Consider the following 27,394-nt stretch of genomic DNA (forward strand, 5'->3'; position numbering starts at 1 on the left):
GACGTGTGTATGTGGGTATGTATATATATATACGGTATATATATATGTATACACAGTATGCGTGTATGTATGTATGAATGTATATGTGTAGGTATGTGCATGTACTATTGTATTATTGATTATACAAATACTGTATGACACTGTACTAGTTTATAAAACTAACATTTTTTTGTGAAAAGGGTAGGCGTCATAAGCTTAGGCTTCTGTCTACGCCTTTTGGTCTTTGGTGATTAGCTAGAATGGTATAAAGATTGTATATATATGTATATATATATATATATATATATATATATATACACATATATATCGCACCGACGAATTGCACCTGTACTGGGAATTAGGCCTGTGTTGAAAAGATCGATTCTCCGATTTTAAATCGATTCTCATATTAATTCCTAAAAATCGATTCATATGTCTTAAGATCGATTTAAAAAAAAAAAAATGTTTTTTTTTCATCATTACATTATAACTTTTGGTACTTTTTTGTTTATGCCCAAAAAAGGAATATTTTGTTGAACACCAGAATAACTGGTGCCATGTTTTTGCCTTTAAATATGTTTAAAGGTATGAAAACATTAAAGTTTTCAGTTATAATTGCATAAATTGTCTATATTTTTTTGCTTTATATACTGTCTTGGAGTTATATTTGCATAAATGTTAAAAACCAAATTCTCATAAATGGGGAAAAAATAAAAGCGATTTCATCGTCTCTGTTTCCTCCCTGTATCTGTTTGATAATTCTGCTCCACGATGTTTCTGAAAGCAGTTTTATCAGCATTCTGGGAGCTGATTGGTCCTTACAGCATCATTAGCTGCAATACTTGCTGTTGAATCTCAATATAATACTAGTATTAATATGTTGCATAACTAGACAGTCATATAATTCATGCAACAGCTGAAAAAACAGTTTTATTAACAGTAACCCAAATCAATATCGGATCCAATCGGATCGAATCAAAGCGTAATAATCGATTCTGAATCTTAAGAATCGGAATCGAATCGATTCTTGATATTTGAATCGATCCCCAGCTCTAGTGGGAATTGAAAAGGACCAATAAACTAAACTAAACTAAAAAAAACTAAAACTAAACTAAGACAAGTGTTTCACCTGCTCTCACTGCTCCTGATGTTCATGGAAACCCAGATTATCATGTTTGTTTTGAGAACATTTTATCCACTCGTTGCAAACTTTTGCCGCCCACCCAGATGGCCTTGTAAAATGTTCCTCTCTGAAAAGAAGCTTATCTGATATGTAAATATTCTCAGCTTCTAGTTTGATTTCATGCTAATGCATCTTTAAAACTGTGACATTGGGTCATAATAGTTAACACGTTTATTTACCGTCTCATAGTCGGCCTGCTTAAAGCTTGCATATGTTTGCACAACTGCCTGCATTATTGGCAAAGATCAGCAACCTCGCCGGTTTAATGGAGTGGAAGGCTGCTGTTGACCCTGTATACAGAAACAGATCAGCTCGCTGTGTGTGCAGACACACAGGAAGCAGGACAGGGAAGCCGATGGCAGAAAACGTTCAAGGGTTTGTGCCTGTGTGTGAATATTCAACCGTGCTCCTCTAATTGTTGCCCCCTTTCAAGCTGGCCTGAAAGATGAAGTCATTCATATTAATCAACGGGTGTGAGAAATGAGGATGTATAATGATGAAAGGGAATATTGAGGCACCGCTATTCTGCTTTCAGCCGAGCTAAAGGTCAGAACAACTCCAAAAAACTAAAGGGTGTGAAACTCTGACATTTTAACTCCAGACATTCATTAAACCCTTTTTGGCTTCAAGAAAGAAAAAAAAAATGACTTGGATATTCTACACTTTGAGTATGCCAAATCTATGAATATACAAATGAGTTCCTCCACAGCTCTCAACAAACACACTGCATTAGCAAAGCCATGAATAATATGTCGCTGATGTAAAATAAACAGGGGCGTCAATTGGGTATGAAGGTACGGCAGCCGCCACACCTCGCCTTCAAGGGAAAATGTAAATGTTTGTTTTTTAAATACATTTATGGAATTACTCTGTGTCTATTTGTATTGATTATTGTAACGCCCGCCAATGTAATAATGCCCACAAACGTAATAAACCACAAACGTAATAAAAATATGCAGCTTTTAATGTAATAATCCTGCAAATGTAATACATTTCCCACAAACGTAATAGTCGCTGCCTACTACAAATGTAACACGCGATTTCCCACAAATGTAATAACTATTACGTTTGTAGAGATTTATTACGTTTGTGGGGAAGTGAAAATCTTCAACTTTCAATGTTGTAATAACTTCCCACAAATGTAATACTGCAATGAATAATTGTTGTTGTTGTATTATTACATTGGCGGGCGTTACAATTATTCTATTACTCTATAATTATTCTATTACTTAATACATATAGAATACATATAGAATAACTACAAATGCAAATCAGAACAACATGATCGATTTCACTAGTTATTATACACTGCAAAAACTCAAAATCTTAACAAGAATATTTGTCTTATTTCTAGTTAAAATGTCTAATTTTTAGTAAAAAAAAAACTCATTATATTTAAGACAAGACTCAAAAACAACCATTTTCACCTGTTTCAAGTAGATTTTCACTTAAAATAAGTGGAAAAATCTGCCAGTGAACAATTTTTTTGCTTGTAATGAGAAGATAAATCTTGTCCCACTGGCAGATTTTTCTACTTATTTCAAGTGAAAATTTACTTGAAAAAGGTGAAAATGGTCAAATAACAAGTTATTTTTCTGGTGATGACTCTTGTTTTAAGTGTAATGAGATTTTTTTGACTAAAAATGAGACATTTTAACTAGAAATAAGACAAATATTCCTTTTTCTTAGTTTTTGCAGTGAGCGAGACTGCATTTGAAAAAGTTCCAGTTTTCTTGCCCACACAGATAAGCTACATAGCAGACTTCTGTGATGAGTATTTGCTGGACGTGTTGATTGATACTCTAGTTAAGTTCTGTGACTCGTAACCTTCATGAGCTCCAAATACCTTTCTGCAGCACGAACGTATTTACTGAAAGTTCTCATGTTCTTTTTTTCTTGATGATGACAAGAGATTAAATGTAATAACCAAGCTGAAGGTCTTAAGCCTTCGTGACCTGTTATGATGGCTGAGCATCAAAGTGCCTTCTGAAGATGTGAATTACAGCCCTACATACAGCACAATAGCTAGAAGCAGCACAAAAATACCATTAAGCTGATGTACAGCACAACAGCAGCGATCCTAAAGAGGCTTAACTGTAAGATTAACACCACAGGCCTTAAGAAACAGCATCCTCCACGGCAAAGGAGGTTGAAAAATAAGACTACACGTAGAGAGGTGAGAAAGATGTCAGGGCAGCTGAAAAATGAAAGTTACAAAGAAATACAACTGTCCATACCTTTGGGATTTGAAACTGTAAAAGCAAGACTCTGGCTATGCCTCTGAGAACGTATGTTACGAAGGAGAAGACAGGAGAATAAACCACTAAGGGCCTGATTTACTAAAGGTTTGCGTGTGTAAAAACCTGTGCAAACTTGACAGCACCCGCAAACCAATGTGCAAGCTGATCTACTAACAGCGTGCAAAGAGGACTGCGCCTCTCAAATGAGCAAAATAGCACCCGCTGTTCATTTAGTACTTTTGCCCTGATGAATAATCAATATGGGGCGTACCCGCCAGAAATCGCTAAATACTGGGAGGGGAAAATGCAAATATGTCCATTTACCACCCGCAATGAGATTTACCAAGCCTGAAAGTTTTTGCGGGGATTGTGATTGCGTCTGTATTTAATACGTTCGAAAGGAAGGTGCTAATCTGCCCAGCATTACGCAGGGATGCTTGTTGGTGCCTGATTTGAGGACTGGGGTGGGGATGGCTCAACTTGTGGTGAGGATTCTCCTCATGCAAAAGGAGAAATATTGTATTTGAATGTTAAATCGAGTATTATTCAGCGAAAGGTTGCCACAGGAGGCACATTAATTTTTTTATTTGTGATAATAAATAAATCACGTGTTTTCATGGAGAAAAAAGTGTTTCTCATTGTGCGCCTGTACTTGTTCTGCAGTTGTCATACCCCGGTGTTGTGCCGTATTCAGCACCCCTGCCGTGAAAAGCACCCCCTCGTCTGACAAAAATGATATTCTCATTCCGTGTCACGTTCTGTTTAGCGTCCAGTTTTGTGTTAATGATTCATGTTTAAATGCGCTCATGGATTCCACAATAGTCATACTTTCCCACAATCACAGTCACAGACAACAAAAATCAGGTAAATGGTTATTGATGTCATTAATTAATAGCCTGCTTACTGTGTTGTCTTCCATAATATTTGTAAATATATATAATATAAACTCCTAAGTATGTGTTTGTGTGAGTGTGTATATATAAATATATTGAAGTGTCAGTGTGTTGTTTTTTTTCTTGGTCTACTTATCATTGAATATACGAGGGGGTGCTTTTCACGGCAGGGGTGCTGAATACGGCACAACAATTTGCCTCTTCCACTAATATCTCTAACTCCAACTCGTCAAATTTCATTTTGCGCTCGGAAACCGTAAGACATTTAAATTTAAATAAATGCGGTTTGCACCTGTTATCAATTGCGCACGCAATCTTAGTTGATCACCCGCAAAACACACAACAACAGCACATGCAAACTTTTTCAGTGCACACGCAATTTAGTACTCTTTATTTAGGATCTTAGTAAATCGGGGCCTAAAAGTGTTCACTTGGTGGCAAGGTAGCATGGTAATAAATCCACTAGAACAGGGGTCAGCAACCCGCGGCTCTAGAGCCGCTTACAGCTCTTTAGTGCCGCCCTATTGGCTTCTGGAGATTTTTCAAAAATGTTTGACCTTTTTTTCCCTTTTTTTCTTCTTTTTTTCTCTTTTTTTCTATTTTTTCCTTTTTTTCTTTTTCTTTTTTTTCTTTTTTTTCCTTTTTTCTCTTTTTTCTTCCTTTTTCCTTTCTTTTTTAATTTTGACATTTCGACTTTTTTCTCGAAATTGTACTTCAACATTAATCTCGACATTTCGACTTTTTTCTTGACATTTCGACTTTTTTCTTGACATTTCGACTTTTTTCTCGAAATTTTGACTTTTTTCTCAACATTTTGACTTTTTTCTCGACATTTTGACTTTTTTCTCGACATTTCGCCATTCGCTATTTGCCTTCATTCTAAGGCTTAAACAAGACTTTTCATTTTTTGCGGCTCCAGACATATTTGTGTTTTGTGTTTTTGGTCCAATAGGGCTCTTTCAACATTTTGGGATGCCAACCCCTGAACTGGAGAGTGAGAACACCAGAAAACAAGCAGGAGGAAAAAGAGAAAAGGAGCATTGAGTAAAATTAATGCTCCATGGTTAGAAATTGTCCCTTTCAGGCTCCCAAATCAAAGAACCCTTTACCATCCAACAGTATCAGACCCTGACATGAAACCATCTACTGGTTAAAGAAACGGGCTGCACCTCTATGAAGACCCAGCAGCACACATGAACCAGCCACTTACGAAAAGGATCCAACAAGAACAGGTAAACAAAGGCCAAACACCGCTGACTATAAACGATCCCCAGGAGGACGCAGTGTCATCCAGCTATGGGTCATTTATGAACCTCTCATGTAGGCGGTTGAGGAAAAACCTATTACTTCAATTCTGGTCCTCCAGGGCCCGTGTCTTGGCTGTTTAAATGTTTCCCTGCTTCAACACCGTGATACAAATGACTGTCATTATCAGACTTATGCAAACCTTGATGAAATGCTGATGATGACCATTAATAAGAATCACGCGTGTTAAAGCAGGGAAACACCTAAAACATGCAGGACACCAACCTACGAGCACCAGAATTGACCACTGCTCTAGAATATGTTCTTTCCCACTAGGTCGGGGGTCCTTTTTTTTCTCTTTTTTTTCCTTGTTTTCTTATTTTTTTCCTTTTTTTCTTTTCTTTCTTTCTCGAAATTTTGACTTTTTTCTCAACATTTCGACTTTTTTCTCGACATTTTGACTTTTTTGACGAAATTTTTGACGAAATTCTGACTATTTCCTCGACATTTCGACTTTTTTCTCAACATTTCGACTTTTTTCTCGACATTTCAACTATTTTCTCAACATTTTCACTTTTTTCACGAAATTCTGACTATTTCCTCGTCATTTCGACTTTTTTCTCAACATTTTGACTTTCGCCATTTGCCTTCATTCTAAGGCTTATACAAGACTTTTCATTTTTTGCGGCTCCAGACATATTTGTTTTTTGTGTTTTCAGTCCAATATGGCTCTTTCAACATTTTGGGTTGCCGACCCCTGCACTAGGTGAATATCCGGACTGAAACTGAGTGCATCTAAGATACCAAGAACAAGACTTGAAAGGGTGAGCCAGATTTCAGTAGATTTAATTAAGCGGTTGCATGCAAGTGGATCAGAACATGCATCAGGCATTGATGCAGAAATGAGCCAGAACAAAGGAAAGCATAATGATTGTAAATGTTGATTCATCCATACGATTGTGATAAAGAGATCATTGTAACATCCGAGCTAATCTTTTAGGAACAAATAATCTCTCTGCACACTCTGTAATCGGGCCAAGGCTAAATTTTCCATCATAATGGCCAAGATAGGTGAGCACATGACTCCATGTATGAGCAAGGCCCCGGAGGGATTCACACACAGCTAGAAGAGCCGGCTACTGATCATCACAACAATCACTGCAGACTGTGAGATCAGACAAATTAAGAATTGCACCAACTAGATTGACAACAAGAAAGCCAATAACTTGATGCCACATCACGCAGATACTGGAAAGCTTGAAACTGTACAACATCAGAGATTTTTTGACCGCAGGAGTGGTCAGCCTCACATCCAGTACATCCCTCCCTGAAATAAAAACGGTCCAAATCATCCCCCCTGTAAAACTGCCATCCCCCCTTTCCATCCCTTATGTCATTTCATCAATGAATGTGGTTTTACTGCTATTTCAACATTTAGAGTCATCACCAGAAAAATAACTTATTTGACAATTTTCATCTGTTTCAAGTACATTTTCACTTGAAATAAGTAGGAAAATCTGCCAGTGGGACAAGATTTATCTTCTTATTACAAGCAAAATAATCTTGTTCCACTGGCAGATTTTTCTACTTATTTTAAGTGAAAATCTACTTGAAACAGGTGAAAATTGTTGTTTTTTCCAGTGATGAGTCTTGTTTTAAGTGTAATGAGATTTTTATACTAAAACGAGACATTTTAACAAGAAATAAGACAAATATTCTTAAGAATTTTAGTTTTTATAGTGATCCATTTTACTTATCCTGTGAAGGACAGAGTCATATTGATAAGTTCAGAAAAGTGTTTTTTATTGTTGTGTTTTGATGTATCTGATGTAAGCCCAGTGGATATTTAAAGCTTACAGAAGGCTGCATTTAACTGCTGCTATGTCATTCCTGCAGTATTTCTGCAGGTGTTTTGGTCACTGCTATTATTTGTAATATATTATATTATTTGTAATCAGCACAAATTATCTGTCCCCATATGATAAATATGATAAATCCACCTGATTTTTTTTTTTTTTACAACTTTTGTACTGGTCACATCCCCAGCAGTCTTTTCCAAAAATCTTCAATGATCTTTCCTCGTCCTCGTGCTCTTTTCCATTGAGGTCAAAGAATATTTTTGACTAACCAACCGTAGCCTTTGTGGATGCGGAGGTTGTAACTGACAGAGCCTATAGGTCATAAAAGTCATTATACTAATGACCGGTGTCTGGTGTCTCCTCTGATGAAAGATGTTTTTTGGATCTCTTTGTAGGACCCAGAGCAGGAAAGGTGCACAGAGATACAAGAAGGGTGCAATGGACCCGGAGCGTAAGTGTCACTTAAGCTCTCTATGGGCACAATTATCATTCAGTTGAGAGCGGAAGGACTCCAATTAGTGCCATGACTTGACAGAGGAATCTAGGGCTGAAACTTTTCCCTGCTAAGCACAGTTGAGGAGAATAATGGTTTCATAACGTGGCGGACTAAAGATAATTAGCACTCTGAGGCTTGGTACAGTGACATCATAGGTGTTTTTTTAGTCTAATATCCTCTTCCACAGAGAAGAAAAAAAAACATTATTTGAAAATGCAACACAAAAACACCTGCCATTATTATTATTTTTTTTTAAATACTTTTATATTATATAATTTATATAATTTGTATTTTATTGCCTTTGAGCCTCTGATTTCCTTTAACCCTTGTGCTGTCTTTGGGTCAAGGAAGGAGGAAGAGAAGAAGGGAGGAAAGAAAGAAGGAAGGAAGGGAGAAAAAAAGGAAGGAAGGAAGGAAGGAAGGAAGGAAGGAAGGAAGGAAGGGAGGGAGGGAGGGAGGGAGGGAGGGAGGGAGGAAGGAAGGAAGGAAGGAAGGAAGGAAGGAAGGAAGGAAGGAAGGAAGGAAGGAAGGAAGGAAGGAAGGAAGGAAGGAAGGAAGGAAGGAAGGAAGGAAGGAAGGAAGGAAGGAAGGAAGGAAGGAAGAAAACAAGGAGAGAAGGAAGGAAGGGAAAAAGGAAGGAAGGAAGGAAGGGAGAAAACAAGGAGAGAAGGAAGAAAGGGAAAAAAGAAGGAAGGAAGGAAGGGAGAAAACAAGGAGAGAAGGAAGGAAGGAAGGAAGGAAGGAAGGAAGGAAGGAAGGAAGGAAGGAAGGAAGGAAGAAAACAAGGAGAGAAGGAAGGAAGGGAAAAAGGAAGGAAGGAAGGAAGGAAGGAAGGAAGGAAGGAAGGAAGGAGAGAGCAGGGAAGAAGGAAGGAAGGGAGAAAACAAGGAGAGAAGGAAGGAAGGAAGGAAGGAAGGAAGGAAACAAGGAAACAAGGAGAGAAGGAAGGAAGGGAAAAAGGAAGGAAGGAAGGAAGGAAGGAAGGAGAGAGCAGGGAAGAAGGAAGGAAGGGAGAAAACAAGGAGAGAAGGAAGGAAGGGAAAAGGAAGGAAGGAAGGAAGGGAAAAAGGAAGGAAGGAAGGAAGGTAGGAAGGAAGGAAGGAAGGAAGAAAACAAGGGGAGAAGGAAGGAAGGGAAAAAGGAAGGAAGGAAGGAAGGAAGGAAGGAAGGAAGGAAGGAAGGAAGGAAGGAAGGAAGGAAGGAGAGAGCAGGGAAGAAGGAAGGAAGGGAGAAAACAAGGAGAGAAGGAAGGAAGGAAGGAAGGAAGGAAGGAAGGGAAAAAGGAAGGAAGGAAGGAAGGAAGGAAGGAAGGAAGGAAGGAAGGAAGGAAGGAAGGAAGGAAGGAAGGAAGGAAGGAAGGAAGGAAGGAAGGAAGGAAGGAAGGAAGAAAACAAGGAGAGAAGGAAGGAAGGGAAAAAGGAAGGAAGGAAGGAAGGAAGGAAGGAAGGAAGGAAGGAAGGAAGGAAGGAAGGAAGGAAGGAAGGAAGGAAGGAAGGAAGGAAGGAAGGAAGGAAGGAAGGAAGGAAGGAAGGAGAGAGCAGGGAAGAAGGAAGGAGAATTAGGTCATTTTGACCCGAAGACAGTACAAGGGTTAATAACTGTGAGGTCTCGATTCTTTTAAGAAATAATTAAAAAGCTATTGCTCACAAATGTAAAAACACAATGATAGAATGTAACAGTGACAACATGTCATCAACTGGACATCTTATAATTTAAAAATAACAGCCTCCTCAGTTACTTGCCTGCTGTTTTCATGTCTGTGATTCCCATCCAGAGCAGCAGATGTGTTTCTGCAGCACACTGTAGACATCTGCTGGTTTAAAAAGAAACTGCCTCAGAAAGGGACGTGAAGACTGGATGTAATCCTTCTGGGATTTAAAATCTCAACCAGACAATAAAGTTACATCACCGTTTTTCAAAACTCAGTAGTGATCTAACTAATTAATTTGTTAAGGAAGTTATTACACATAATTACTAAAACAGCAAGAACAATTCATACTCTATATGAAGAAGACAGCAGGAGATTCCCCAGGAGGCTCCTTCAAAATGAACAGCGTTTTTATTCTAATCACTGCTTTAATCGTCTGTGTTTTGGTCTCTAATGAAATGTTACACCACTGATAGTAGTGAAAAGGGAACAAGGTTGTACTTAGAAAGGTTGTACTTTTTTACGACTATGTATTTAGTGTAATGTTTTTATTGTATGCACCTTGTGTCAATGTTGAGACTTTGATTTTGTTTGCATTTTTTGTCCTTTTTATGTTTTCCTGTTTGTTAAAGTCTCTTCCCTTGTGCGTGTAACCTGCGTCGATCAATCTTCTTAATAAAAACCTAAACGTGGTCCTCATTTGTAATCCATGTCTTCTTCTCATCTTCTCATCTTCCAACTCTGATGGTCCTGGGTCAGTTCACTTGTCACTTTAAGACACTTTTATGATGGACTTTATTTGTACTATTTTCAGTTTTAACATGATTTCAGAGTGGGATTCAAAGTAGATCAGAATCAGAATCAGAAATAAGTTTATTGCCAAGTTTGTTAGACACACACAAGGGATTTGTTGGTGTGATTGGTGCAATACAAAGAGCAAATATATAATGAAAAGAGAAAATGTACAACATGAGGTTTTAAAGTGCCGGATATGAGTCTATGCAAAGTTGACCTTGGATCTGCGTTAATGTGACGCATAAGGTCAGAAGTGGAGTCTTTACGTTAACGTAGAGTGGGATGGGGGGACAGTCCGTGGTAGACGGGGGAGAGGGGGGACCGGGGCCTTGTTGATGAGGACAGCTGCAGACGGGAAAAAACTGTTTTTATGGCGTGAGGTTTTGGTCCTGATGGACCGCAGCCTCCTGCCAGAGGGAAGAGTCTGGAACAGTTTGTGTCCGGGGTGTGAGGGGTCTGCTGCAATCTTTCCTGCACCTTCAGGGTCCTGGAGGCTTCAGGGTCCTGGAGAGATGGGAGGTTGCAGCCAATCACCTTCTCTGCCGAGCGGATGATACGCTGCAGCTGCTCCTGTCCTTTACAGTGGCAGCAGCAACCAGATGGTGATGGAGGAGGTGAGGATGGAGGAGGTGAGGATGGACTGAATGATGGCCGTGTAAAACTGCACCATCATTTTCTTTGGCAGGTTGAGCTTCTTCAGCTGCCACAGGAAGTACATCCTCTGCTGTGCTTTTTTGGTGAGGGAGGTGATGTTCAGCTCCCATTTGAGGTCCTGGGATATGATGCTCCCCAGGAAGACGAGGGAGCAGATGTTCAGCTCCCACTTGAGGTCCTGGGTTATGATGGTCCCCAGAAAGCGGTAAGACTCCACCGTGTCTGCTGGGGAGTCACACAGGGCTGCGTTCCTCCTGTAGTCCACTATCATCTCCACTGTCTTTAGAGCGTTGAGCTCTAGATTGTTCTGACCGCACAAGGTCACCAGCTGGTCGACCTCACACCTGTAGGCGGACTCATCACCATCAGAGACGAGTCCAATGAGGGTGGTGTCGTCCGCAAACTTCAGGAGCTTGACGGACTGATGACTGGAGGTGCAGCTGGTGGTGTACAGGGAGAAGAGTAGAGGAGAGAGAACGCAGCCTTGAGAGGATCCGGTGCTGATGGTCCGAGGGTCAGAGACATGTTTCCCCAGCTTCACCCGCTGCTTCCTGTCAGACAGGAAGTCAGTGATCCACCTGCAGGTGGAGTCAGGGACGTTCACCTGGGAGAGCTTGTCCTGGAGCAGAGATGGGATGATGGTATTGAAAGCAGAGCTGAAGTCCACGAACAGGATCCTGGCGTAGGTTCCTGTGGAGTCCAGGTGCTGGAGGATGAAGTGCAGGGCCATGTTTACAGCATCGTCTACAGACCTGTTGGCTCTGTAGGAACTGCAGGGGATCCAGTAGTGGGTCGGTGATGTTCATAATGGGGGACCCTCCTGCCGAGGGCCAGACTGGGGGGTCAGGGACGTCAGCAGCACACAGTAGGCAGGTGGAAGCAGCAACGGGGTGACCGGGGATGGGGGGGGGGTGCCGGGACCGCAGGCCAGCACGCAGCTCCTGAAGCTCCGGCCTGCAAACATGCACAAAAGAGAAAAAAAGGGCCAGCACAAGAAACACCAGGAACGATGGACAAAAATGATAGCTATGAGATACTTATAATAAATAAAGATGGAAAAGGAGAAGAGAGGAAGGGAAGAGGAGAGGACAAGAAGGGTGAGAGGCACCTCCCAGCGGATCATGTCGGTGCCCCCCTGCAGCATAAGCCTATAGCAGCATATCTACCGCGTAGCTATATTTGAGACTAACTATTATAGTCTTGTTCTATAGCTGCAACTATGACTACTGACTCTAACACACTAGAGTTTACACTACCTAGAGATTTACCAACACCAGCTAGAGGTTTACTAAACACTAACTATAGGCTTTACTAAACAGAAATGTTTTAAGTTTAGTTTTAAAGGTGGAGGTGGTGTCAGCCTCCTTAACCCAGATTGGAAGTTGGTTCCAAAGTAATGGTGCCTGATAGCAGAACGCCCGCCCTCCAAATCTACATTTGGATACTCTAGGAACTACGAGTAAACCTGCACTCTGAGAGCGGAGAGCTCTGCCAGGAACATAAGGCTCTATCAGGTCTTGCAAATAATGCGGAGCTAAGCCGTTTTGGGCTTTATATGCAAGTAATAAAATTTAAAATTGTATTCTGAATTTTACAGGTAGCCAATAGAGCGACGCTAACACTGGAGAGACGTGGTCTCTCCTGCAGATTTCTGTCAGTACTCATGCAGTGCAGTTGGAGGGATGGAACTGGTGAAAGTGAATGCAGTCCCGGGGCATGGTATCAGGACTATCCCTCGGACAGATCGGATATCATTCTTTCAAATGTATCCACCAAACATTTAGAGTAAAAGCTCGCTTTGTGTTTTCAGATAAGAGCTGTAGTTACGATCATAATTATGTGTCACACATCCTCTATCTCTTAAAAACCACAAATAAATAAACTGAAATGGTGACGACGACCCTTCTTTTTGTCTTCCCTCCATCTACAACTGAACATTCAGCTGTGAAGGCTGATGAAGAGGTGGAAGTCTGTCTTTGATGGCTCTTGTCTTCATTACCATGCAGCTAATGGGCTCATTATGAGCTTGTACGTTCAACACACTGAATCCGCTTCACGACTCTTATTAGGAGAATCATTCTGGCTCTGACAGAAAGATTTCTCCACAAAGGGCACAGAAGCATCAAGTGTAACTAACACACATATTCCTCCCAGTCGAGTTCATTAAAGTTATGGTTTAATGTAAAGAGCCTTCATAGTCCAGCTGATCAGTGGGCTCAGTGCAACCGGAGGCCTGGAGGTCTGTCCCTGCACCGTTTGATCATGTAATTAACCATATATTTATATATATATATATATATATATATATATATATATATATATATATATATATATATATATATACATATATATATATATATATATATATACAGGACTGTCTCAGAAAATTAGAATATTGTGATAAAGTTCTTTATTTTCTGTAATGCAATTAAAAAAACTAAAATGTCACACATTCTGGATTCATTACAAATCAACTGAAATATTTTATTTTTATTATTTTAATATTGCTGATTATGGTTTACATTTTAAGATTAAGATTCCCAGAATATTCTAATTTTTTGAGATAGGATATTTGAGTTTTCTTAAGCTGTGAGCCATGATCAGCAATATTAAAATAATAAAAGGCTTCAATATTTCAGTTGATTTGTAATGAATCCAGAATGTATGACATTTTTGTGTTTGTAATTGCATTACAGAAAATCACAAAATTCTAATTTTATGAGACAGTCCTGTGTGTGTATGTATATATATATATATATATATATATATATATATATATATATATATATATGTGTGTGTGTGTGTGTGTGTGTGTGTGTGTGTGTGTGTGTGTGTGTGTGTAACAAATACCAAAGCAAGATAAAATCTGAGACCTTTGCACCACCCTCATATAAGACAAATAGAAATATTTTTTATATAATAATAAAAACAACAAACTATCCATAATGGTACAAACAATATTGTTTAGAACTTGTTTAATACAAAACTGTCAGTGTTTCTAATAATAAATGTTTCAAGTAAAATAATCATTTCATATGAGAGCTCTTAGTCTCTGTCTGTTGTGCTGTTTACCGCACGCTAAAGGAAACACCGCTCGTAGTTTACTAGAGCACAAAAGGGTCAAAGTATATGTTTACACCTCAGTGCTACTATCTTTGGATACAAATGAAGAAGCCTTTCCAGATATCACTGAAGTTCTCCTCCAAGTTGTTTAATGGACCCAGCAAGTGTTCATTTCTGTCATAAGCATTGTCTATCAAGTGATTTCTGTTTCTGTTTTTGTTTATTTCTTTCCAGTAAATCAAACTAACTCCCACTGCAGTAATAAAAACTAGTTATCAATAAGTTAAGTGTACTTTAGTAACTTTATACTGGCATTGATTGTATGCTTCATCCATCCATCCATCCATCCATCCATCCATAATCTATACCAGCCTCTTCCCTCTCAGGGTCACAGGGGTCTGGGGGAATCTCTCCCACCTCTCCTCAAATGAAAGGCCGGGCTACACTCGGGACAGGTGACCCGTCTATCGCAGGGATACACTCATGCCGCGTTCCATTTACCTCGGAAATCGGAACTGGGAACTGGGAATGGCAGCCATCTTGGAATGGTAACTCGGGGGTGGTGAAGCTTCTCCCACTTTCCCAGTAGGAAATCCCACTTCAAGGGGCGTTCCAGTTGAACATTCCGACTGGGAACTGGGAAATTCCGACTTCCGAGGACAAATGGAACGCGCCATCACACCTAGGGCCATTTCACAATTGATTAATCTCATCATCAAATATGTTATGGAGCAAGATAGATTCAAGATTCAAGATTCTCTTTATTGTCATTGTAACAAGTGCAACGAAAGGTAGGGTGCAGGCCTTCAGTACAACAAAAAACAGTGTGCAATATTAACAATAAATATATAAAACAATATAAAAACAATATAAAAACAATATACAGATTTACAGAATGTTTGAGGTATTTATGGCCAGAGGTGTGTAGTAACGAGTTACATTTACTCTGTTACATTTACTTGAGTAAGTTTTGGGAAATGTTGTACTTTTAGGAGTAGTTTTGAATCACTATACTTTTTACTTTTACTTGAGTAGATTTGTGAAGAAGAAACTGTTCCTCTTACTCCGCTACATTAGGCTACGTTGAGCTGTTACTTTTCTTTTATCCCTTTTATCCACGTACGCGTCAATCTCATGACATCACTGAGTGATTCTTTGGGAAAAATGTTTGTTTTTGCATGTTTTGTCACATTTACACAGACTCAAACACACACAGAGTTTCTATGAGTTCATGTTTGTTCTAGTTCTTCCTGGTTAAAAAAGAAAAGTACAAAGGCTTGAAATTTTGTGCTACTTGTGCTTAATTTATTTTTTTTATTCTGTTATTATTTTATTTATTTTATTATGTATTAAAGTACTTGAATTTACTTAAGATTATTTTAATTTATTTATTATTAATTAATTTTATTTATTGATTTAATTTGCCTGAAGATTATTTTGTACTTTTGTATGTTTGAATGGTTGTTAAAAAAAATAAATCAGACGTTACTCAACAGTTACTCAGTACTTGAGTAGTTTTTTCACAAAGTACTTTTTTACTTTTACTCAAGTAATTATTTGGATGACTACTTTTTACTTCTACTTGAGTCATATTATTCTGAAGTAACAGTACTTTTACTTGAGTACAATTTTTGGCTACTCTACCCACCTCTGCCTAAATCTTCTCCAGTCTTGTGTGGCTGCAAAATACGGAACCACAATTCCCAGAATGCAACAGAGGACGTGACTCAGTGCTGCGCGACCGCCCCCTCACGGCGGTCGGTGGCAAGTGCAGGGAAATGTGCTCATTCTTGAAACACAAGCATGCAGGCAGCAGAGCCCGGAGCATCTGCAGCAGCGACAGGCGACATGTAAAAGAATAAATCCATAAATCAAATTAAAAAAAAAAAAAAAAAGCAAAACAAACATGGACTAAAGAATAATGTGCCTCGGCTTGTCATCATGTTCCCGGGAGTTTTCTATGCACTGATGGCGGGTTTCCTCGGAGCTGTGGCGTCGTCCTCTGCCAAACTGTCCCTGGGAGCCGACTACCTGAAGGGAGTGTGTGAGACGGGACTCCGCACTTGGGGCGAGCAGCGCAGATTTAGACAAGCGGACGCAACCACCGCCTGTGACCGGGTAAGGCCCCACGAATGAATGCGTGTTCACCATTAACGCCATGGGGATGCCGGTGACTCCCAGTCCAAGACCCATCACCACCATCACCATCATCATCACCACCATCATCACCATCATCACCAGCAGCAGCAGCAGCAGCAGCAGCAGTTGATGCTGATGCTGGTGCTGATGCTGAGGATGATGATGATGCTGATGCCGCATCACGCGGAGATGTCAAATCCGTCTCTGTCCGTCCTGCGCTTCTCTACTAAACACCTCTTTACTAGAGAAGTATCGCTATATTTGTTAATGTCATTATTATTATTATTCTCTGCTGTGTGGCACTTAAATAAGGTCACGTGTCCTGTACCCTGTGACCTTCACACGCTGTACAGTTATTTATGCCATTAACATTTACAAACCGACGTTTGTTGTCCCCAGTATTTAGTCGAGTTGTAAAAAAAGAAATCAGGGGGGGTGGTGGATTTTATCATATGGGGACAGATAATTTGTGCTGATTACAAATAATATATTACAAATAATAGCAGTGACCAAAACACCTGCAGAAATACTGCAGGAATGACATAGCAGCAGTTAAATGCAGCCTTCTGTAAGCTTTAAATATCCACTGGGCTTACATCAAATACATCAAAACACAACAATAAAAAACACTTTTCTGAACTTATCAATATGACTCTGTCCTTCACAGGATAAGTAAAATGGATCACTGCAAAAACTCACAATCTTAACAAGAATATTTGTCTTATTTCTAGTTAAAATGTCTCATTTTAGTAAAAAAAGAAATCTCATTACACTTAAAACAAGACTCATCACTGGAAAAAAACAACAATTTTCACCTGTTTCAAGTAGATTTTCACTTGAAATAAGTAGAAAAATCTGCCAGTGGAACAAGATTATTTTGCTTGTAATAAGAAGATAAATCTTGTCCCACTGGCAGATTTTCCTACTTATTTCAAGTGAAAATTTACTTGAAACAGGTGAAAATTGTCAAATAAGTTATTTTTCTGGTGTTATTTTTCTGGTGATGACTCTAAATGTTGAAATAGCAGTAAAACCACATTCATTGATAAAATGACATAAGGGATGGAAAGGTGGGATGACAGTTTTACAGGGGGGATGATTTGGACCGTTTTTATTTCAGGGGGGATGCCATCCCCCCTCATCCCCCTCATCCCCCCTCAACTCCAGTACTATCTGCCATTAACATTTACAAACCGACGTTTGTTGTCCCACTGTCCGACACTGACCGCCTAATGTGAGATGTAATCAAATTTGAGACACCCTTTAGTCACGTAATGTTTCAAGTAGGATACTTTTAATTGGGGGTTTGTATGTGTCACATCAGATTTCAGGCAGGTGAAGACCATAAACTGTTTAGGTAATTACTGGACACAAACCCCCCGGGACGTCACACGTCACACCCCGGGACTCGGAAAACATGCGATATAGTAAAAAAAACAAAAAAAAACAGCTTAATATGTGTAAACTTGCGTATTTTGAGTCATTGTCTTTATGCTTTGCAGGTAAAATTGATCCCTGACTTCTTTCCCTTAGTTGTCGTTGCTCGTCTAGTTCCCCCCTGTCATCATAACATTTTCCATGTAGGCTAAGCATTTTGTGTGTACATGTACTGCATTTGTAAAATATTAGACTAAAATTTATTGTGATATTGTCTATGTTTTTAGCAATATTGGTATTGTGCATGTTGACGGATCACGTTATTCCGGTGTTCTGCCAATTTCTGCTGCTTTGCCAAAAAAAGCTCCCTAATGGTTTTCTACCTTTTGTAGAGCTACAATTTTACTGTTTTACTCCCTAAACCACTTAATTTTCCCCCAAGTGGTCCTTGTCTCTTGCCAGGCCATAATTGTAAATAAGAATGTTCTTAATGACCTGCCTGGTTAAATAAAGGCAAATGACTGAATGAATATCAAATAAAGCGATAGAATTTTTTTTTTTCTCTCTTTAACGTATAATGTTCACAAAGTGTAATGCAATTCATGTCATGGGTGGTGTATTTTGAAGGATCAAATACGGTACTCAACATCCCATATTATCAATGTTACATCGTGCAAGAAATCATGGCCGTGCCAATCAAAGTTTGAAAATCCACTGTGCGCATGCGCAGAACCACAAAGTAGCATTTTCTGGCAGGTAGCAAATATTGGCAGAACACCGCCCGGATCCTCCCCACCCCATCTGGTGCCCCGGTTGGCCAGAGGGGGCAGTATAGCCCAGGACTGCTGCATGTTTTTGTGAGGGTAGCTCACATTAGGTACCCAAGGGAACACAGGGAGAACATGCAAACTCCACACAGAAAGATCCTTTCACCAACCCCACCCAGGGTGTGGGTGCTGAAGTCATGGGGGAACTAACACGAATTCAATCCGCCAATATGTTTTCATGTTGTAAATGGGCAAAAACGAACACGTCCGGAAGCCCACCGGACCAGCCGCGTCCACCTTGTGTCAGTCAAAGTTACTGTGTGCTAGGGTCCAGGCTACTCCAGCCAATCCACACCAGCTCCTGCAGAGTCGCAGGCCAATGTTTGCAGTGGAATATCCCATTTCAAATGTCCTTTCTGTGGAAGATTTAGAAATGACCGCTGCGTTTATATGATGCTGGGTTAACACAAGCTGCCCACACCTTAGTTATGCTTCATAGTTAACCCTTTACAGGGCAAGTGACCATATTTGGTCATTTCAGTGGAACTACACACTATGGTTGCTACCAAAAAAAAGTAAAAAGAGGGGCTTTAATATTCTCCAATAATTCTCTAGAGTTTTTAAAATATTTTATTGACTGGCCTATAAGCAGTACTGGAGTTGAGGGGGGATGAGGGGGGATGGCATCCCCCCCTGAAATAAAAATGGTCCAAATCATCCCCCCTGTAAAACTGTCATCCCTCCTTTCCATCCCTTATGTCATTTCATCAATTAATGTGGTTTTACTGCTATTTCAACATTTAGAGTCATCACCAGAAAAAAAACACCAGAAAAATAACTTATTTGACAATTTTCACCTGTTTCAAGTAAATTTTCACTTGAAATAAGTAGGAAAATCTGCCAGTGGGACAAGATTTATCTTCTTATTACAAGCAATAAAATCTTGTTCCACTGGCAGATTTTTCTACTTATTTTAAGTGAAAATCTACTTGAAACAGGTGAAAATTGTTGTTTTTTTCCAGTGATGAGTCTTGTTTTAAGTGTAATGAGATTTTTTTTACTAAAATGAGACATTTTAACTAGAAATAAGACAAATATTCTTGTTAAGATTGTGAGTTTTTGCAGTGATCCATGTTACTTATCCTGTGAAGGACAGAGTCATATTGATAAGTTCAGAAAAGTGTTTTTTATTGTTGTGTTTTGATGTATTTGATGTAAGCCCAGTGGATATTTAAAGCTTACAGAAGGCTGCATTTAACTGCTGCTATGTCATTCCTGCAGTATTTCTGCAGGTGTTTTGGTCACTGCTATTATTTGTAATATATTATATTATTTGTAATCAGCACAAATTATCTGTCCCCATATGATCAAATCCACCATCCCCCCTGATTTTCTTTACAACTCGAGTACTGGCTATAAGGGTTAAAGTGGCTTAACTAGCCCCCCATTAAAAATCCTTAACCTAGCTTTGGAGACCAATATCCTGTGTAGCAGGCTTTAAATATGTTTATTTCTAATTAAAAGTTGGGCACTTTAACATTGGGGTCAGTGGAGATTCACCTGCTTTTGGAGCCACCCCTAGTGGTCAGTATATGAACTGCAGCTTTTCCCACTGTTGCAGCTTCACATCCCTCTGAGGCTGCTGTGTGGCGGGCTGCTCTTCACCTGCAACGCTGTGATGTGGACCTTCCTCTCCAAAGCACTCAGGTATTCCTCCTCCTCCACCCGAACCACTGTGACCACCACTGCCTCCAACTTCATCTCTTCTGTAAGTACAAACCTCTCATACTTTTCTCAATCAATCAATCAATCAATCAATCAATCAATCAATCATTTATTTTAACTCACGACCATGATCACATGGTATGGAGCACAAAAACACAAACATTTGTAAATATGTAGCAAGTGGCAGGATGTACATGTTCAACTAAAATACTCAATTTGGCAAAAAAAAAATATTTTTTTAATCATTTAACCCTTGTGCTGTCTTTGGGTCAAGGGGGGGTGAAGGGAGAAAAGGAATGAAGGGAGGAATGGAAGGAAGGGAGAAAAGGAAGGAAGGAAAGAAGGAAGTAAGGAAGAAAGGAGAAAAGAAGGAAGGAAGTAGGAAAGGGAGTAAGGAAGGGAGAAAAGATGGAAGGGAGGAAAGAAGGAAGTAAGGAAGAAAGGAGAAAAGGAAAGAAGGAAGGGAGAAAGGATGGAAGGAAGGAAAGAAGGAAGTAAGGAAGAAAGGAGAAAAGAAGGAAGGAAGTAGGAAAGGGAGTAAGGAAGGGAGAAAAGATGGAAGGGAGGAAAGAAGGAAGTAAGGAAGAAAGGAGAAAAGGAAAGAAGGAAGGGAGAAAGGATGGAAGGAAGGAAAGAAGGAAGTAAGGAAGAAAGGAGAAAAGAAGGAAGGAAGTAGGAAAATGAGTAAGGAAGGGAGAAAAGATGGAAGGGAGGGAGGAAGGAATGGAGAAAAGGAAAGAAAGAAGGGAGGGAAGAAGGAAGGAATGGATAAAATAAGGAAAGAAGGAAGGAAAAGCAAAGAAGGTAATAAAGGAATGAATGACGAAAGGGAGGTAGGAAGAAAAAGGAGTAAAGGAGGGTAAAAAAGGAGGAAAAGAGGAAAGGAAGAAGGAAGGAGAGAGCAGGAGGAAAGAAGGATAGAAGAATTGGGTCATTTTGACCCAAAGACAGCATAAGGGTTAAACAGAGGAAGGACATTCTTCAAAAAGGTGCCTAATTTATAAATAACATTTAACTTATTAGATTGAACTAACAAAATTTAAACATAGATGGTGGGTTTGTATAATACTTTGGTATGTATTTCTGTCTGAGATTCATTATATTTACATTTTTACATTCAAATAAAATATGAAACTCATCTCCAATACGGTTGATGTTACAGAATCTCTGACTTCTATCCAGACCTTTATAATAATAATAATAATAATAATAATAATAATAATAATAATAATAATAATAATAATAATAATAATAATAATAATAACCTTTATAACTTCCAGTGACTTTTGGTATTATGCTGTTATTCATCCTAAAATTACAAATGGCCTGTCTATACTTTAGATCAGGGATCAGCAACCCGCGGCTCTAGAGCAAAATGCGGCTCTTCAGCACCGCCCTAGTGGCTCCTGGAGCTTTTTCAAAAATGTTTGACCTTTTTTTTCATTTTTTTATTCTTTTTTTTCCTTCTTTTTCTTCTTTTTTTCCTTTTTTTTTCTTTTTTTTCCTTTTTTTCTTTTTTTCTTTTTTTTTCTTTTTTTCTTCTTTTTTTCTTCTTTTTTCTCTTTTTTTCTTCCCTTTTCCTTTCCTTTTTTAATCTCGACATTTCTACTTTTTTCTCGAAATTTTGACTTGTTTCTTGACATTTCGACTTTTTCCCAAAATTTTGACTTTTTTCTCGAAATTGTACTTCAACATTAATCTTGACATTTCGACTTTTTTCTCGAAGTGCATAATGAAAAAAAAATCTTCCCTCAATTATAACTAATATAGAAACATGCAGCATGTGTTGCCTTCATTCTAAGGCTTATACAAGACTTTTCATTTTTTGCGTCTCCAGACATACGGTATTTGTTTTTTGTGTTTTTGGTCCAATATGGCTCTAAAACATTTTGGGTTGCCGACCCCTGCTTTAGATTTTGACATAATAAATACTGTGTCTCATAACTTGTTCTCCCAGCCGAAGGGTTTGGCGTCACACTGGAGTTAAATGACCTTTAAATCTTTTCTCCCTTGGAAAGCTTGTGCTATTTTAGGAAGTAGGTTGGAATCCGTTTTTTTTTTTTTTTTTTTTCTTGTTCATTTCTATGTTGGACATTTCCCTTTAAGGCATCTTTGTAAGCTCTAAGTTAAGCTTGTTCTCACCTTCAGTCGTCCACAGAAACCTTGTCTTTTTTGTATTTTTTGCCCCCTCCTGCTGCAGGCTTTCCTGGGCCAGCTGATTTTCGGGGAGCCCCAGATTACTTTGTGGTGGGTTGGGATTTCTCTGACTTTCACCGGTTTGTTGGTCCTGCAAAGAGTTTCACCTCAGGATGGACAACAAAACGCCGTCACCACAAAGGACGAATGATACATGTGGTCTCCACTGACCGACTGTGGTGCGCTTTGGCCGACACATTCATATACTTTGCCACAAGCCAAAATAAATCGTAATATGAAATAAGTGTACTTTGTACAGCTCGATTACTTAATTATACTGTGCATTGAAAGAATAGGATGAATTTGCTCTTGTCTTCCAGTAATTAAAGAATGAATCTCTGTTTTCCTGTAAACATAAGAAGCTTTAGCAGGTCTGTTCAGTCTGGCTTGTGGAGACACAAGACACAATCTAACGGATGTCCAAATCCAGATTCCTGCAAGCTCCCACTTTATCTTTGTCCACTGGCTCAACAAGAGGCAACACTATTCTAGCTTTTTATTCCTTTAGTTGAACCAGGAGGACAGAGCACAACAACCTAAGAAGTGATTAGAGTAAGGAGACCTGAGATAATAGTGTGATATTTCCGGAACTACACTGAAATGATGAAGAGGTGGATGCCACTCTCATGTCTGTACAGCAAATATGAAGCTGCAGCAAAGCTGGAAAAGCTTTGGAAACGGAGAGGACAGTGAGCCGACACTTCATATGTGTACAAACATGAGAGCGATGTCAAACTTTTTTATCCGACTCTGTAAACGAGGAAACAAATACAATTCTCCAAATCTGTAACTGTGTCTTTAAAAGATAGAGTATTAGGGCCAAACTAAGACAAAAAAAAATTGGAAATTACGAGAATAAAGTTGCAATAGAATAAAGTCGTAATATTATGAGAATAAAGTCGTAATATTACCAGAATAAAGTCGTAATATTATGAGAATAAAGCCGTAATATTACGAGAATAAAGTCATAATGTTGTGAGAATAAAGTCGTAATAGAATAAAGTCGTAATATTATGAGAATAAAGTCGTAATATTACGAGAATAAATTCGTAACATTACCGGAATAAAGTCGTAAAACTACGAGAATAAAGTCGTAATATTACGAGAATAAAGTCGTAATATTACGAGAATAAAGTCGTAATTTATGAGAACTCTAACAGGAACAGCTTCTTCTCCCTGTGTTAAAATGAGGAATATTGAGCATCTTGTGAAGTTATATTTATATATATATATAATATATTTAATATTACAACTTTATTCTCGTAATATTATGACTTTATTCTGGTAATTTTACTACTTTATTCTCATATTATTATGACTTTATTTTTGTAATTTCAATTTTTTTTTGGTCTTAGTTTGGCCCTAATACTCCGTCGTAAAAAGAAGAGCCTCTCAGAGCGTATATAAAAGATGGAAGTAACCACTGTGATGTCATCTGTTTGGCCTACTGTTCAAAGTGTCGAGTTAGTATCTTGATATTTTAAATATAAATATGGTAAATAACTGTAGAACCTACCCACACCTGTATGTAGCAGCCCGTTAGATAAAGCTTTACTTTAAATGGGACGTAAACATTTCAACAGTCTGCCAGCAGGGGGCGACTGAAGCTGAGCCCCCCCCACCCCCTTCTGTAATTCATTGGGTAAAATAATGCATCAATTACATTTTCAGACGAGGCAACATCCATCTTTTATATATAGATTATACTATTTGAGACATTAAACTGTTTTTGTTCACGAGCTGTGCACCACAAACACCACGGGCGATGTGCATGTAGCACCCTATAATGTAATACATTTCTATAATGTAATAATTTCCTATAATGTAATAATTTCCTATAGTGTAATAATTTCCTGAAAATGTAATAACGCCTGAAAATGTAATAGAATTTGCACTTAACTCAATCGAAAATGTAATAAAACCCAATAATGTAATAACTTCACCAATAATGTAATAAAATATCCTGACTGATATTGTAATAACATTTTTACAGATAATGTAATACCTTATTATATTATTGGGAATTTATTACATTTATAGGTGGGTCTTTTTTTTTCAAAACTGATAATGTTAGATAAACTGAAATATTTAATCAGCCATAACTTGTTCAGATGCAAGTTTTAAGTTACAAATGTTTAAAAATGTTTTACGGATGTAAATTTCTTCTCATATGTATAAAAAAAAACTAACTAGTCTAAATTGCGCTTTAATACTTGACAGATAAAGTAATGTTTTCTGGAATAATATATATGTTCATTTTCAGTCCAGAGTTCTACATTTTGTGTTTTAAGTATGTAAGAATGTTATATACACTGGATTTGAAACACCAGAATGAATATTGGGTTAAATTGCAGACTTTGAGTACCATGTAATAAATTCCCCATAACGTAATAAGGTATTACATTATCGGTAAAAATGTTATAACAATATCAGTCAGGATATTTTATTACATTATTGGTGAAGTTATTAAATTATTGGATTTTATTACATTTTCGATTGAGTTAAGTGCAAATTATATTATATATTAAATATGATGATTACATTATAGGAAATGATTACATTATAGGGTGCTACAGTGCATTCTGTTTTAGACTAGTTAAATCTCACTTTGCTCTCGTGACTGCAGCACTGTAAACATCCTGCACCAACGTCGTATTGTACGTATGCGTCACTGTTTCAGCTGAAGAACTCAGCTAACCAGGTGTAATCATATCTTTACTAATGTAGCACTGAAAGACTCATCGCTGTGAGGATTTGCTTCCTGCCTTGGTTTACTTTTAATTTGCCTTTCTTAATTGCTTGAACTTTAACTCCTACAGATGAGCATGACACATACTGTATTTTTATTCTGAGGCAGCTGCTCTTTTATTTCTTCACGGTGAAAATGACATTCCAACAGAAGAAACACACCTTTTGGTTGCCTTTATAGCTTTGTGTGTGCTTTACTTACTATTTCTTATTATTAATTTGCACATTATTAATATGTTAGACATTTGTTCCAGAGCTTTAAGACTGAGTTTAAAAGTTCCCGACAAGAGTTGTAAGTGCAATAACACTGTGACGTGTTCAACTAGGAGGCATAATTTAAGTATACACTGTAATTCATCTTATTTGTATTCAAAGATTTGAGTGAACATGATGATAAAAGATACTTTATTGACCAGTGTTTTACATAAATGCATTGTTCGGTCACTTGTCATAATCTACCTGTAAATGTATAACGGTAGTTGTAATATCTGTCTGTAATTTTCCACAACAGGGACGCACAAATGTTCAAGATATCTTTCTGACTGTCCAGGTTTTGTATAATGTGACAAACGTTCATTCCTATCAATGTGATTGCAGCAAAAATACGATTGAGAGTCATATTACAGCAGGGCTTTACATACGGCAATATCAGACGTCAATCGGTTGTTTGAGACTCCTGCATGTGAGGTGGTGATTTAAAGCCACCCTGTGTAGTAATAACAGTTACGACCATATGGGGGCGTATAGATGTAATATTTTGACAAAAAAGGCATAGACTGTATTGTAATAATGGGCAGGGACTGTCTGGCACATGGTGTTATTTTACCCACTAGAGGTGCACTTAATAGTGTCTTACAGCAAGGCTTGAAACAGGATTTGTGTCTCAATCTTGTCTGTACTGCTGAAACACCGTCAGTCAGAACCGAACAACTGTTCCAGTTCAGAGTATGCATGTAGCCAAATACGGTCAACATCCTTCAATGTGTTCTAGCTCCGCACATTTAATTGACATCTATGGATTTGTTCTAGCTCAGGGGTCGGCAACCCGCGGCTCGACAGCTGCTTGCGGCTCTTTAGCGCCGCCCTAGTGGCTTCCTGGAGCTTTTTTTAAAAATGTTTGACCTTTTTTTTCCTTTTTTTCCTTTCTTTTTTTAATTTTTCTTCTTTTTTTTCTCTTTTTTTCCTTTTTTTCTCTTTTTTTTCTTTTATCTCTTTTTTCTTCTTTTTTCCTTTTTTCCTTCCTTTTTCCTTTCATTTTTAATCTCGACATTTCGACTATTTTCTCGAAGTTTTGACTTTTTCTTCGACATTTTGACTTTTTTTTCTCGACATTTCGACTTTTTTCTCGAGATTGTACTTCAACATTAATCTCGACATTTCGACTTTTTTCTCGAAGTTTTGACTTTTTTCTCGACATTTCGACTTTTTTCTCAAGATTGTACTTTAACATTAATCTCGACATTTCGACTTTTTTCTCGAAATTTTGACTTTTTTCTCGACATTTGGACTTTTTTCTCGACATTTCGACTTTTTTCTCGAGATTGTACTTCGACATTAATCTCGACATTTGGACTTTTTTCACGAAATTTTGACTTTTTTCTCGACATTTGGACTTTTTTCTCGACATTTCAACTTTTTTCTCGAAGTGCATAATGAAAAAAAAAATATTCCCCCAGTTATAACTACCGTAATATAGATATATGCAGCATGTGTTGTCTTCATTCTAAGGCTTATACAAGACTTTATTACTTTAGTGTTTTTTGTGTTTTTGGTCCAATATGGCTCTTTCAACATCTTGGGTTGCCGACCCTGTTCTAGCCCATTTACTTGAGGATTTAACTGATGTAGATGAAATGCAACCTCCCATCCTCCAATTGGAGTTCTTCCAAAACGCCCCCTCATATGGTCAGAAGTGGTGTTGCTACTGTACATAGCGTGGCTTTAAAAGAAATCTCAATTCCAGCCTCATCTTTTCCTCAGAGACATTGTCAATTTTATCTTCCTTTAAATTCAGCTAATTTATGTAGCCCCTCAGTTCACTCTCTGTTTGAAATGTTGGTTCTTTGTTTTTTAGCCCACTGTCTTCTGATTGGCAGGTCTTGCCTGTAAACACTAGTTAAATCTATGTGAGCACAACAAGAAGAACATTTTCCAAGTACATATAACCTAATTAATTGGGATTAGTAATCAATCAGTAGATATTCAAGCTTGAATCAGAATTTCACTTTGATTGCACAGCAATAATCTCCATAGATATGTAGCTAGTCCATGTTTTGCTGGACTATTAAAGAGGTAATGGCATCAACTAATGCTTCTCAAAGAGTACATTTTGTGAACATGTGTGCATTTACTGAGAATATGATGGATTTTGTTGGGCATGCTGTGCC

The 27,394-nt window shown here is 38.3% G+C and overlaps 1 protein-coding gene across 1 annotated transcript; it reads left to right on the plus strand.

The window, feature by feature from the left end:
* The first annotated feature begins 15,895 nt into the window (after positions 1-15,895).
* LOC133461092 (transmembrane protein 42) lies at positions 15,896-22,619 on the plus strand. Its single transcript, XM_061741866.1, has 3 exons — positions 15,896-16,173; positions 19,960-20,106; positions 22,264-22,619. The coding sequence occupies exons 1-3, from the start codon at positions 15,997-15,999 to the stop codon at positions 22,408-22,410; spliced, it is 471 nt and encodes a 156-aa protein (XP_061597850.1). The 5' UTR covers positions 15,896-15,996; the 3' UTR covers positions 22,411-22,619.
* Positions 22,620-27,394: the final 4,775 nt, after the last annotated feature.

Source organism: Cololabis saira, chromosome 15 (assembly GCF_033807715.1).
Source record: "Cololabis saira isolate AMF1-May2022 chromosome 15, fColSai1.1, whole genome shotgun sequence".
Lineage (NCBI taxonomy): Eukaryota > Metazoa > Chordata > Actinopteri > Beloniformes > Belonidae > Cololabis > Cololabis saira.

Excerpts from the sequence above, each read along its gene's own strand:
- LOC133461092 (XM_061741866.1), top strand. The coding sequence starts at position 15,997 with ATGTTCCCGGGAGTTTTCTATGCACTGATGGCGGGTTTCCTCGGAGCT. Across the intron at positions 16,174-19,959 it reads CAACCACCGCCTGTGACCGG|CTTCACATCCCTCTGAGGCT; the intron begins GTAAGGCCCCAC and ends CCACTGTTGCAG. Across the intron at positions 20,107-22,263 it reads CCTCCAACTTCATCTCTTCT|GCTTTCCTGGGCCAGCTGAT; the intron begins GTAAGTACAAAC and ends CTCCTGCTGCAG.